The 15,570-nt window shown below is 36.5% G+C and overlaps 1 protein-coding gene across 7 annotated transcripts in view; it reads right to left on the reverse strand.

Annotated features, from left to right (window-relative positions):
* The window catches only part of INVS (inversin), a 103,984-nt gene that overhangs the window by 54,851 nt on the left and 33,563 nt on the right, over positions 1–15,570 (reverse strand). For all 7 annotated transcript variants that reach the window (XM_075494219.1, XM_075494222.1, XM_075494224.1 and 4 more), the window contains one exon: positions 2,836–3,009. In XM_075494219.1, the coding sequence (XP_075350334.1) occupies positions 2,836–3,009 (174 nt within the window). The remainder of the gene's footprint in view (positions 1–2,835; positions 3,010–15,570) is intronic.

Genomic DNA, 15,570 nt, shown 5'->3' on the forward strand with positions numbered 1-15,570 from the left:
AGGGTTTCCATGATACATGTTGGAATATCCTGGAAGGCAAACAGCTGATTGCTAGGGCGCAGGCTGGTTCAACGCCATTGTCCAGAGGGGACAGAAGATTAATTTGTTGGAAACTGGGCTTGCAGCTGTCTTATCCTGCTTCCTAGGTGATAAAATCAGATAAGGATTTCAGAGTTTAAGCAGTAACACCACTAGAAAGTCCAGTCCCTTTCTCTTACCATCTCCTCTTGTGGTAGAATGAAAACCCACTACATGAGATACGGAATGAGGATTTCCACTAAGACCAGCCTTGCCAAGCTGGTATGTTGATTATCAGCTTATCCAAATACACTTACTTGATCAGGGCACTCACATTTGAATCAGTGGTAGATTAGTGCCTGGTGGGGAGATTTTTTGCACCAGTTCCAAGATCACTTACAAATTGTAGGAAGGAGACCTTCCTGCTCAATGCTTAAAAAGCCTCTGTAATCAGTAACAGTTCCAGTAGTATTCAATACCATGCCTGCCTTGCCAATGGTAGTTACATATTGTTTTTTGGTCTTCTTTTTGCTATCTAAACTCACAGTGTCTCACTTTTTGTTACTACAACCTTGGGCAAAAAATTGGGCTTAAGGAACATTCATAGCTCTGGATTCTTTGAAAGAAGTCTTTTTTACATTTCAGGATACACAAACTGCTCAAGCACATGAAAATTAAACCAGATATTCCCAGATTAACAGGTCCACAATAATTACTAGAAATCTGTCTACTAAAGGCAATGTCATCATCTTCCAAACAGAACACGCATCAAACATTCCAACATGAGGGATGCATCTGTTTTGTTCAAAACCTTTGTGGAAACACAAGAAATCCTTTACCTAGAATGTCTGTCAGGACTGTGTGAAAGTCCTGTGCCTCCTCATATCCTACTATTAACGCTAATGGAGGCAACTGTCTCACATCAGTTTTAAATCAAGCATTGCTAAGCGCTCAAACCAAAGAACGACACTAATCTGAGCACCTCAAAAAATACAGTTACTATATGCTAAATAACTACTCCTTCTTTTAAAATGGGTTAGTGTGCTATTACTGTGGACTGGCAGTCCTCTCTGTACGAAGAGTAATAGTAAATCAGTTGTTTAAGAACTGTACCACTTCTAAGATCCGTCATCTCTTCTGGCTGATCATTTTAATGATAGTCCTTTTCAACAAACATTAATAGATTATTTCCTGAGGCTCTTAGAAGTCAGTGTGCTTCTGAAGCAGGCTGGTAGTTTTATTGATGCGGTAGAGCAAGACTTGACTTTGCAAAGGGACATCAGACAACTCATGACAATATATGCACTATATGATATACCTGGAAAGTCACCTGGAGATTTCCTGGCCTTTCAAGCGACAGTTGTCACTACAGAGGCAGAAAATTAGTCTGAAGGACTTTATTCTAAGGAGGTAGTAATGTAAAGCTCTGAAGATGCTAAGATTACATTTTCTCTCGAGGAAGTCTGCAGTTTCACAAAACAAATGTCAGTGACTAACTGGTGCTCTGCTTCAAATGAAAGTCTTATGCCAGAATGTCAATCAACTTCATCATCACATCCCTCTCACTAAACGATGCACTCATGGAAGCAACAGTGCCTGTGCACTGACAGCAGACCTTCTGCTGCCAATTGGTCCATTTTATACTACTACTACTGCTGCTATTACTACTACTACTACTATTAATAATAAAAAATAAATAAAACCCCCAACTTGATACATTTTATTGTCCCTGTTAGAAAAATCCTCTTGACAAATGGCATCACATTCTACCCCAGGCCAAAAAGTCATGTATAACTAGGAGACTCTAAAAATTGTCCATTTTTACTTACAGAAATACAGAAAAAAGGACAGTCAACCAGATAGATTTGGTCTATGGATATTTTACCCTTGGACCATCCTTGTGGATGGAAGTGAAGGAGTAAAGTTGAGCCAGGAAAAAAGGCAGGGTGGTGGTGGTGATGGTTTGAAGGTGTTGTTCTAATTTTTGTCTCTGTTTCTCACTATACAAAACTATTTTAATTGTCAACAAATGAAACTCATTTTCTTTAAGTCGAGTCTGTTTTGCCCATGACTGTAATTGGTGATCAATCTTCCTGTCTTTATCTCAACCCATGACCTTTTTCAACCTATTTTCTCCATCTCTCCCGTTGAGGAGGGGCAGTGACAGAGAGGCTGGGTGGGCATTTGGCTGCTTGCCAAAGCTAACCCACCACACATTTCTAAAAGGTAGCACCTATGGCAGCTGTGTCAATATCACCACCATTTTAGTGGCCCCAGTGCAGGGCAAAATCAATCACCCAGTGTTAGGAAGGATGTCTGTCAACAGCAAACCTGCATTCAGCTCAACACCAAAGGAATTTCCCTTTTTTTTTTAAACTCATCTTTAGTATTGACAAATACTTTGAAGGCCTTCCGCACAAAGTTTTCTAGTGACTCTTATCATTAAATGATTCTAAACATAGGGGTTTTCCAAGGAAGAAAAGCAAGATAAGCACATGCTATCCAGATTCTAACAAGGATCACAATGTTACAGAAAGACTTAGACCTTAAAACCAGTGGTTTTTGAATGCTCTATTATTCTATGTACTCTCAACAAGAATGTCAATGAACTCAGTGCAATGAACTTTTACATCACTATTGTCAGGAAAATATTAATATTTCTAAAGGTGATCATTATAATACTAGCGTTAGGCACTATTTTGAAGACTCAGAAAAAGTTTGTTATGACTGAAATAATTTTTCACACACAACTGTTTGATGTAACACCAATTTCTAAAGCTGCTACAAGTGTTGTCTTAAAATAAGCAGTACTTTTACCTTGTTTTTGTCCTGGGTATCCACTTCTCCAGGTGCCATATGTTTTAGCAACAAAGCTAAACATTTTGGACTTCTGTGACGTGTAGTTAAATGTAATGGTGTCATACCCTCTAAGTCCTTCTGCATCCAGTTCCCTCTACGAGCCAGTAAAAGTTTCATGAAGCGGTAATTTCCCTGGGTAAGGAAAAAGATCAGAAATTTATTCCAATTTATCAAACCAAATGATGATACTGTTTAGATATATTCACCGTTGTATTACAGTGCCTAAAAAAATGCACCAAAACAGCTCTAAGCTTGGGAAACATTTAATGAAGATTTTTTGTTAAAAAACATTAACTCTTGATTTTTAAGTCTGTTTTGCTACTTGGTATTAGATATATATCTTCCATTAGCGGAGTGTGTAAGACAGGGTTCAGTAATACTGAAAATTCTGCAATATTGTCAGAGTTTCTTGACAGCTTAACCTCAATAAACATAATGTAAAAACTGAAATAAGACCATTACATGCTGGTTTCAGCAAGGTAGACAGTTATCAGATGAGGAATAAAACTAAACATGAAGAAAGATTAGAATTTTCAAAATGAAAGTAAGAAAAATAACAGGGAATGATTCAGAGAGATAAAATGGACTCATCTGTATGAGTAACAAATATACGGAAAAGTGATTATTTCTTACATTTTTAAATTGGGAACTGTATATGAGCTTTAATCTACTGTACGCATGATAAATGGATGGGACAGCTAGCTTGGTAACACATTTAAAATACTTAACACTCTGGACTTACTAGGTTTTCAAAAGAAATAATGTAGAAATGCTCCTGTTACTAATAAGTGAGGGTGGATCCCAAAGAAAACAATCCGGTTTTATTTCTTAAATCATTGAAGAAGCCAGTCAAAAGTTAAAGATATAATCATGCAACCATGAAGAAGCTGTAGTGATTTAAGGTATAGCCAGCCTTGACTTGCTACTGCCCCTGGCTTGGAGGTTATTTTCCATATAACAGAGATGCTACATATAACATTTTGATGCTTCCACTTCACTTCAATATAAAGTCTACTGGGTTTTTCAAACCACCTTGAGCAGTTAAGTTTCAGTCGAGACTAGTAACAGCTGGAGCAATAACTCATTAAAGCAAAACATCTGGATCTAGCTTGTGTGATCATGTTTTAAATATGCCTATTCTTTCTCCACTCTCTTAATCTTTCCTAAAGTGAAAGTAGTGTGCTGTCTCCCAGTATTGCTCACTGTCTCCCAACATTTCCCAAAATATTAGGTTTTGCCAATTTCACATATTGACAGTTTAAGTAAAAGTATCAATTACCCATAAATATAATGAAAATAGAAAGCTCAGAAGAGAAGATAAATTGTACTAATTCCTCCCACTCAGGGAAAATCTGCAGCATTTGATGAAGCTTTATTAGACAATGTACATAGGAAAGGTGACACTCAAATCAATAGAAATCAAGTCTTTGGATTCTTCTGCTTACGTAACTACCTGCAAATTAACATATTTCAGGCTGCTACAATTCTTTTGTAAATCCTGTACATTAACTTAGTCCCTTTAGGCTGTCTTTGGAAAAAAAATGAAAAAACAGTAGCCATGTAGACAAGCGCGAACAGTGCTAACGAATGGGGACACTTCTGTATATCATAAGACTCAGAATTGTGAATCACTTTGTCAGCAGAATGGTAGTGGAGATGGGCCAAAGGATTTCAGAGGCCCCCACAGTATCCAGTGCCAGGGCATAAAAATATTCTAGTTTCCTTTTCCATAGCAGCCATAAACATTGGAAGGGCAGATTTTACATATGTTACTGTTCTGCTCTTTGTCTAATAAAAATTGAAGAGTTGGGCTTTATGTGGGCAGAATGGACTTCACCAAGTACGCCTAAATGAACGAGATTTTTTTTTCCTGCTACACTATTTTATTTTAAAATACAAAACAGGGAAAGCAAATAATTAATGAGCTCAGACAAAATAACCTCTTCCTGCTTCTACAGTTTATTGTCATCGGTCCTTGCTCTTCAATGAAAGCCTACAAGAAAAGTCTGCCAAAAACGTTACCACAAACCTGCCTGAAAATGCAAACTTCTCTTGCCAGAGACAGCATGGCTACTGTACTCTGCAACAGCATTCACAGCGAGTAGCGACTGACTAATCCTCTTTCTTCTGCTGGGTGTCAGGGGAAGCATAACCTTAGGATTTTGTCCCTTTAATACACAGACATGCATCAAAGCATACACTGAAGTACAGAGGCAGAACAGCATAATGCCTGCACAGCTACTAATCCACACAGAACACACTCAAAATGAATTCATGATACATTTGGGAATGAGTTAGGGATAAGAAAACTCCTCATTATTGCCATTATATTTTACAGGTAAATATAAGAAGATTTTGCAAAACTTATTAAAAAAGAAAAAAAACTAGCAAAAAAATCGTAATGTATCATGATGTGGTTGGGAATTAGACTGGGGAAGACAACACTAAATAACTTGAGAGAATATTAGTCTTGGAAGAAATATAGCTGCTTTTCTCCGTCACAGAGGATGATGCATTTGGTTTGTGTTCAGTATTTCCTGCTCAGTGTGCATGCATACACATGAAAGAAAAAAAAAATATTTTCTCTTGTTGATGGATACTTATTGGAAGATTTACAAGTATATTGTGCTTTTTGAATGAATTCAGCTGAAAAGAAGAGTCAAAGTTAAAATAATACATAAAACTACGGAAACATGCATTTTTATTATTAGAGTTTCTTTCCCTATACTGTATTTTATTTTTGCTGTTACACATTTTCCCACCAATTACTACTATATTATCCTGGTGCATGCTTAGCCACCAACAAATCCCTCTCCTTAGGAAATGAATCTGTAATAAATCCCCTCATTCTGAAACACAAAAGATTCTGTTTCTTCCAAATGATTTAAGATTTTTTTTTAAAACACCACCACAGAAAACACCTGTACTTAAATTACCTATTTGTAATGATCTTATTCATGCTCTTACTTCTGACTGCTGTTCTTTTCCTTAGTAATACCATGAATGTTGCTGTGTTCCTTTCACTTCTTAGAAAATAATACCATCCCTGTTAACGACAAAGGAAAAATCCCCCACCTTCAATTGATTACTGCTTAAGTTTGTAAATATGCAATGTATCAACATGTCTTGAAGGCAGATTTAATTTAGGTCTTACTAGGTGGAAGGGGGAAAAACTATGCTTAATCTGAAAAGCAGTTACTAGCCGAATTCCTTCATTTTTATAAAATTCTTGTGTATAACAAGTCTTTAAGCTTGCTAGTTTTTACGCATAAAATGCACTTGTGTGGCCTAAAGATTCCTGGGCAGGATGAAGCGTTTTGGGTCAGTCCATGGTCTCTTAATATTGATAGTGACTCTAAAATGATTCTGTTATACCGTGAAAACATTACGAGCAAACAAGATTAAATACTGGTACAGAAAACTCCATTCCTGGTATCCAAAATTTACTATTCCAATGCTGATTCTTAAAATTCCTTTATATTCTATTAAAATTATTTTTAGCCAAAAGACTCAACTCTGTATGCAAACTACAGCACAGTTTCAGAGAACAGCTGACAACTAGCTTCAGCATAATCAGAAGAAATACTTCCGCTATGTCAAAATTTCAGCCACATATACTAACTGCAATGGAGTATAACAAATTTTGTGGTAGACAGATAGTTCAATAAGCAATCATTGCTCTGCCATCAAGTAATGGCTTTGAAAAAAGTTCTGGACCCCAAGCTTAACTGCTAAGCAGACAGAAAAACTTTCCTTTCCTGAATGTTTCAATAGCGAAAAGAGCGATGGGAGAAATATCTTAGTTGGAATCAATGAATTTGCCAGAATTCAGATTATCCCTGACACTGAAAAAAGTTATCCCCAAAACTGCAAATTCACTCAGAAAAGAACTGTCTAGTATTTTCAATATGACTCTCTTGCCAGGAACAGGTTTCAGCGGAAAATTGCCAGTAAACTCTTTTCTACCTGCTTTTCTGGGCCTACAATGTAACGTGTTTATTTCTTCATCCATCTAAAGCAGCTTTTTCAACCTATTTTCTGTCCCTTGCCTGTTGAGGAAGGGGGTGAGAGAGTGGCTGGGTGGGCACCTGGCAACCAGCCAAGGTCAATCTGCCCCATATGGTCAGCTAAGTGAAAGACTAAAGAAAAAACAAGCTCTGTACTGCTAACAGTGTTGTTATTATTCTAATTCTAGGTTGATACTGAAATTACTGATGGTTGTATTACCAATGCACTAAAACTATTAGCCTCACACTTCATATCATGCCACTCTATACAGCCCGGCACAGTCCCGCTCCAAGCTGCCCAGTCTCCTGTGCCTCTGCTTCAAACACTTCCTCAGAACTCGGCCCACAGTACCTTCACTCAGCAGTGGGAAGATTAGGGAAAGAACATTTCTTTTTCCTTTCCTTGGATCAGTGGCAGTCTTCTTCTTCCCAAGCAAACTAATGAAGAACAGGAGATCTACCAGATGATTGAACCTAATATGGGCACATGGGTATAGGGAAAGAGAGGGATTCCAGCATCTCTGTGAAGCCATTCTAACATCTAAAGACCTTCTGGGCCAGGTTTCAGCCTTCCCCCAAACAAACAGGCAGACACAGGTTGCTACTGATCCATTGTCCAACACAGTTCAATAGTACTGCAACATTGACAACAATCATATTTTCGTATCACTGTTGGGAATGTTTAAATAATGTTACCCATCTCTACTAGCTGCCTCTCTGGTAATAGGTAGCACAACAGACCAACTAACCTAACAAAGAAAACACTATCATAAAAATACAGCTGTGCAAATATTCCAGCTCCCAAAATGAAAAAGAGGATTTGGCAGATGTTTTTGTTCCCCACATGATACCTAGCAGTATAAGAAAGATTCAGAGTTGTTAATGGATTTTTTAATTTACCTTTTCAATACATGTAGATAATTTAATACATTCCAAGACACACTGTTAAAGCCTGAATCTTAGACTAACACAGAGCTAACAACATATTGCTGTAGTTAATCCTGTTTCTTGTGAAAGGTTTTATTCTTCATGCAAGCAAAATTCTCACAGAAATTTCTTAGCATACACGAGTGTTAACCTCCTTAACAAGTGACAGGATAGTCTCTCCTCAACTGTGAGATATCGTGCATGCTCCCTCTGAGACCCAGACAGCTTAACTTGCCAGCAGAGAGGTCATGTGCAGTGCTCTGCTACATTTGGTAGAAGCCTGGTGATGCCAGCAATGGCAGTCAGGATCACTGCTCAGCTATCAGAAGATAAAAGAACAACAACTTTGTGCTGAGTTGTTGCAATTAACAAACAAGTGCAATTAACACTTACTAGGAACATCTCACTTCTTCTCTTAGCTGGTTAAAATCTGATGCTTTTCTGATTCAGAATTGAAGAGAAACTGAGTACAGTTTCCATAAAATGTATAAAATTTTCCTTCTGTGAACCGAAAGTCAAAGTCTGTAACAGTCATAGGGACATTTAAAGTAACATCATATAAAATACATAAATGTAAAAACTGACTTGTTACGTAAAATGAAACGCCATCTGAAATGAAGGAGTCACTATCACCTTAATACCAAGTGTGCATATGTTGAAACAAAGTTTCATCACAGATGTCTCCTGATATTCATTAAGGAGATAAGGGTCCAAACACTTTCTCAAACTACACGTAACACCAGAAGTCAGTAGACAAGCACAGTTATTCATAGAAAGGGAACCAACCCACTTAATCTGTTAATATTCTTTTTTCCTTATATTACTTCCATTTTGTACAGCTAAAGCCTCAGTATACCGAAACCTATCTCCTGTACCAGATGTGGTTCTAGAAGAAATGGGGAGGATAAATGGAAGGGAGAAATAGTACTATTTCATCTAAATCCTAAATGAATGACAGCATATTGGTTTCACTGTAGTCCAGACTGCCATTTTTTATGCACCAACAATCAAGAAGGGGGATAATAAAACTAAATTTTGCAGAATCCCAAATAAAATTCCCCTGGGCACATAATGATGAATGACACTTATCTATTTTGCATAGCAAATTTTTATGTATTTCAGAGACATACAAGCTTGCTTTAAAGAGTTCACCTGGGTTCTAGAAACATTCTGTTGACATGCCACAGAGCTCTGTGAAAATGTATTTCCCTTCTCATCCCACTATTTCTTGGTAAGTTAAATTGGTAATTATATAACCATGTGCTTCTACGCTCTGACTACCCACTTCTCCTACCCTGTACTGTGGATACACCTCTGAGGTTGCACTTTCATCTTTGGATTTTAAAAACATACTACATAGGTAGAGAAATATAACAGCATTTTATAAAGGGAGAAACTGAACTGTACAAGATAAGGCTAAGAGTCAGAGGAACATGTGCACCTCTCCAAGCATCAAAAGCACATCCACAGATAGGCTACCATCACCTTGTCATCAGTGGGTTAAAAGGGGCCAATATATCCAGAAAAACTGCTTATTTCCCCATTCATTGCTGAGACCATATTTTCAAAAAGTGTAACAATTCTAATCCATGTGAAATACTTAACATGACTTGAAAGACTGGTTTGTCATAATTTATAATGTAGCACACACGAGCTGACTACTGACTGTTACAGCGCAGCTACGCTTGGTTTTCGGAATACCTACAATAGGCTTGTGAAGATTTATTTGACTGTAAGGGTTGCTAGAGAACTAGGAAAAAGGCAGCCCAGCATCTCTATATAACCTCCTGGTAAACACGGCAGGGGTTATTAAAAAGAATGCCAAGCTGTTAAACTGTGAAGATGCTACTTGGGCTCCAATTCAAAATTACATACCTGCTTTCCCAGTACTGGGAACAGGCAGACCAAAAGAACATAAAACAATTTAAAAGTGATCCTTACAAAGGAGGTGGTTTTTAAGGGAGTTCTTCACTGCCGACAGTCATAAGCACTGAAGATGCAGTCAGGACATATAATTCCAGCAGCATAGAAAGCCTTCGAAATATTTACAGATAAACCACAAATTAGAACTGAAGGTTAAAATTGACCCTCTAGGTTACTAAATCCAATCCTCCAGCACCATAGGGAGTAAGGACATCTAATCCTTTTCAAAAAATTCCTAGAGATTTCTTTTAAGTGAAATTACGGTGCTTTGGATTTTTTTCCCCCCATTTCTCTCAGTTTCAGGCTGGGTTTTTTAGGTTTTGTTTGTTGGGTTTAAGACACACACACACACACAGAGTTCACTCTTTCTACCCATGAAAGTACAGTGCAGGTTTTAAAACCTAAACAAGCATTGGTCTTTTTATCTCAATAACAAAGGATAAACCCTACATTTCCCTCAAAATATCATCAGCTCTCTGCACTCATTCTAGTTTGAACTCATTTGTTTTGAACGCAAGCAAGCAGGGATTACAGAGCGTACCAGAAGAGGTCCCGCTAAGTAGCCTACTGAATGGCAATGATACTTGTCTATTGCTAGTGCAAATATCTTGTCAGATATACCAAAAACTGCATTTCTGTCATCAATTAAGTACGTTCTCTGATCAATTGGCACATTGAGGTCCTTCTCAGTCATTTTCAAATAATACATTCATAATACATAGAATAAATTGTTCTGCCCCCCCAGCCTCGCACACAGACTTGCATTTTGGACTATCATATTTCCAACCATTTCAATCACTTTCAGTATTCTCATACTTCTGGTATCCCAGACACTCCAATCTTGTCTTTGACTGGCAATAACGCCTAATCTTGTGTCACTCTGAAGCATCCTTAGAAAAAATACTACTTGTGATGCTATGTTAACGAAAAATATCGACTAATACTAGATTCAAGTGCAAATGTTGAGGAATTCTAATATACTCCTTCTGATCTTACAGTTCATATTTCAACTGTATTTGTTTTCAGTTCATTACCAAATTCTTTACCATACCCTCACATTTTGTGTCCTAATTTCCCATTTATCTTGCAATTTTCCATCCAATTTTCCATCCATGTAGTGCTCTACAGTAAATATTTTCATACAGACCTAAAAAGGCAATTTATTGAATTTACTTCTAGAAAATCAGCTAGCAAGATATCCAGTTAGTCTTGAAGAACCTACTGCTGACAGTGTGGTGCACATTTTACCTGATTTTCTATTTATGTTTACATGTTTATCACTTAGAAACTAATTTTAAATTCTTGCATGCTACTGAGATCAAATAGGCTACTTCTCTCAGCCACTTTTCTTCCTATTTAAAACAGTATTCAAAAATGTTATTGAATACCTCAAATCCTGCAACATTATGATTCCCAAAGAATGTTTCATTGATTAAAACTCTTGCATCTTGTCCCTTGCTGTTTCTGTACTATTAAGATGAGATTTATCAAAATCAGGCATCAACCATTGACCACAGCCCCTGACAGAGAGAACTACGGTAACTAAGCCTGGTCAGCAAGTGCACAGAAGACTGCAGGCAAGTGGTAAAATAAAAGTCCCCACAAAAGCAGAAGCGTGACGGTCGACCTGTTTAAATGGGTACGTTCAAAGACAAGAGAGAAGGAGTAACAGTGCAGCAAGTCCACCATCCATGACAGTAGGGATTTCGGAGATCTGATAATTATACATCCCACCATATTTAATAATTTATTAGCTTATTAAATTTTGATTTTTGAAACATATTCATTATTAATTAAGCAGCACTTATGTAAGACGTTTTAGCACAATTTTCTCAGTTTTCTTTTGTGAAAAGAGAGACTATTTATCAATCAATAACTCCTCTTCAGAGGAATATAATTCAGTTACTTTTACTCTTTCAGAAACAGAACACCACAAAATTATTACAGTTGAATTAATTGCAAAGATAAAACAGGTCTGATTTTCTAATACTACACCAATCGTAATATGGGCAGTGGTTATACTTTTACTGTCTTTAAATATTATTCATGTTTTAATTTTCCTTTTTAAATTCATAAATCGCATTTAAGAAACTATAGCTGGATATATAACAACAGCTTGAGAGCAGGAAAACAAATTGTATCATAGGTTATTACCTACATATTCACTCATGTACACTGTTTCTTTGGTTTAGACCCAGTTTGGGGCAGAACAAGAACTGGAAAGGTGCATGGAAATGTAGCATACCAGGCTACTGATCTCCTTTTCCAGACAAGTACATTCTTGGATTGTCTGGAAAAGGAGATATACTAGTTCCCAAATATAGTAGTTCTTATTCTAAGATAGTAAAAAAAGTGAAATAGATTGCTATGATTTCTCAACAGGCAGATTAGATATTAAAACTTTCAAACCCAGGACTCGTTAAAAGTTGGAGTTAAGATTTAATTGTTGCTCGTGCCTGAAACACAAAATTGTCTGTACTTTTTAATAGTGACAGGTGAGTTTCTAAAGTCAGTATAAATCTATACATTGACAAATAATAAATTGTATTGTGCACTCAGACACTCACTGGGGTAAAATATGAACAACATGAAAGTCATTTAGATTTTAGCTTAAAACTCAAGCAGAATATAGCAGGCACTTTGCACTACATTAGCACACTTTGCCAACAGATTAGCACAGATGCTACAGCCAAAGTTGAGAACAGCTCTTTGCTGTCAGATGCTTTCAAGAAGCAGTGAAAGTCATAAAACTCGAACTCCTCCATTGCTAGCTAAGCCTCTAAAAGCTAAACATATCCATAAGCATTCCCTTTCAAACAAAAATGGCAACTGAATTTAACCTGCTTATGTTCACAAAGTGGAAAATGCTGTCTTTGACCTACTCAATCTTACGGAAGATAATCTTACTATATACACAAACATACATACTCACTCTCTCTCTTTCCAGCAAGTAGGTGCTGAAGAGATGATGCTTCACACCACAGATCAACTTGGTCACAAATTTTCAAACCTCGAGAATTTTAATAACTTTGGAAAGAAAAGGGGCTGTGCATGTGATTTCTTTAGAAGTTGTTTCATCTATTAGTATCCCTATGAGAAGAAGCATGTTCTCAGAACTTCAGAAACAACTTAGAATGACATGGAGCATATGAAGGACTTTCTGTCATCAACACCTGCCAGTTTTAGCAGCTTTTCAGGGAACAAACTAAGCACTTACAAAAACAGAAGCTGTGACTATCATACTTCTAATTTGATATATATAGGAACAGAATACTGTTCCAAAAGCAAATGAAATCCATACATCAAAAGGAGCATTTTGATATGCTTATATTATCAGCTAACTGCCAGAAATCTGACAAGGATTCTTCAGAAGAGAAGTTATTAAAATCGAGACTAACAAGTAGATATCTTAATTAAATTGCAAATAAGAATTATTTAGATTTATAAATTAACAACACTTGTGTTTTGAAAAATTATCTGTGCATGAAATAGTGAAACTTCTTGATTTCTAATACACTGAAACTGAATTAATATTGCCTGGTTACAGCAGCTATAAGCCCTGTAAGAGCTATCATTTAAACATATATGACCGCACCGTTCTTATGCTCCTTGAATATCAGTAATTTTTTTTTAACAGTTCCTGAAAAAAATTAAATAAAATCAATATAGCTACTTAGAACCTCAATTTCTAGTTAAAATGAGTGAAGTAGCCATCAAAATAGCAGACTGTCTCTCTGGTTATCGCGTGCTGTATTGTCATACAAGTTCAGCACACAGAATATTGTTATTTGAGCAAATAAGCTCATGACAAAGTTTATATAAAATTCTGAATATGTTTAAATGTTAATACATTGTAATATATCTTAAATTTCAGATGCTATATCAAGAATACACAAAATTAGAATCACAGACAAGCTCCCAATAACTTTTTTCCCCTTCTTTGCCATAATAAATATGATTTTGATATGTAAAGCATTAATAGGGAAGGAAATTCTATTTTATCCATAAATCTTAACAGTTGGATTAATCATTCTTCATTAAAACATAGCGGGTGCAAAAATATTGTCACTGTTGAATGAAACCACACCAAAACAGAGGGTGAATAAATCAAATTATTTCACAAATTTAAAGTAAGGTGATCATATTCATCAATCTGATTGCAAAATCCTACAGAACAAATACACAGAAGTGTTTCTATTAAACATAACAGTTATAAGGTAATTCTCAATCCTTTCAAATACTCCCCTCAACATTTGGGACATATGCTTGGTACACTGGGCAAGAATTAGACACTGAAGATAATAATTCTTAGCTCATTTTTTCTGCATACTGTCTACTCACTGTGGTAGTCCGTACTAACTACATTATAAACAAAGTCAGCAGAGGTAGTAGGGAAACTACTCCTTCCTGTTCTCTGCACTCTCTAACCAGCTGGCAGACGATAGTCAGAAGACTTGATTTCCACAGCATCTTCAGTAAAGCTGCTGCAGAGTGAATGGAAACAACCCTTCTCTGAACAGACAGATAAAATATAATAATGTAAATTTTATTAATTGTAGCGAGTTCTTCTAGCTCTGGAACTCCTCTAGCTAGGAGTATTTCTTCTAGCTCTGGAACAACTTCAGTCACAGCTGGACCAGTTTAATTCAAGAAAACTTGAAATCAAGTGTTTAGGTAGTTTTAATTTGAGCAAAACTAATCCATTAACTCCTTGATTAAAAACTTAACTGAAAAATAAGTAAAAAAAAAAATCTTTAGGATTATTGTTTTAGACATAACCCTTAACAGTCATCCATTGAACTACAGCTTTGAAAAAAAATTCTGTAAGCTATTTATTACCTCTGCGTGGACAAGGATGATGCCATATCTCCTATCTAACAAACCACTGGCGGATTTAAATATGTGATGTTTTGTTAATCCTTGCAAGTCAACCATGGCAAAAATATCACTGATTTGGACATTGGGTTAATCTCACAAAGTACCCTTTTAGCAACTTTGTTAGCAGCACCCTAGACTCAAAAGTAAAACACTCAACTGGAGAGAACCTCTCAGACAGCTGAATTTATTCACCTTATTTACCAGTTTCCAAGCTGAATGTATTCATTTGTCTGGCAAAGCATCTTGGGCAATACATCAGCCAAGAACATCAGTACGACTTGAGGCCAGTTCTGACTATCAGACATTTTGACTGAAACCAAGGCGGTGTCTGAACTTAGAGCACTTCTCCCTAAAGCCTCTTGGAAGATTGGCTTTGATATCTTGGTTTCCATAGGAATAGACAGAACTATCAACTGGCATGCAGTCAAAGAATACAATAGAGAAGACAACTGACCAGTGCTGTAAAAGCCAAGGTAAAACTGTTTCCCAGCATAAGTTGAAGGAAAATAGGTGTTTGTATCTTACAGCCTTTGACCTTATTTATCCATGTTCTGTACATGCTGTTTCTGTGTAGTGTTCTCGGCTCTTCAGCTCTAAATTTTATGGTCTACCTATAGAAATGAGTGGCTTTCATGTAAAAAGCACTTCAAGGATGAAAATGCAATTAGCATTCTCATTTCCAGTTGATCTCTTCTACTGTTACAGAACTTTTTTTCCTGTAGTGTTCTTTTGAAGTCATTCAGGCAGAAGTACCCACAACACACAATCTCTGGGGATTTATGAGAAAACCTGAGACACATCATCTGTATTTACAGGATCACTGCCCACCTCTTCATAAAGAATCAAAGACTAAGTTTTAAAAAAATATTGTATTTCAAAAAATACTGTGATTTGAAAGATTTGGCAGCAAGTACTGACTCCCTCCTCCTCAAAAATACAAGTACTAGAAAATATTTAC

The sequence above is a fragment of the Mycteria americana genome, chromosome 2 (genome assembly GCF_035582795.1).
Source record: "Mycteria americana isolate JAX WOST 10 ecotype Jacksonville Zoo and Gardens chromosome 2, USCA_MyAme_1.0, whole genome shotgun sequence".
NCBI lineage: Eukaryota > Metazoa > Chordata > Aves > Ciconiiformes > Ciconiidae > Mycteria > Mycteria americana.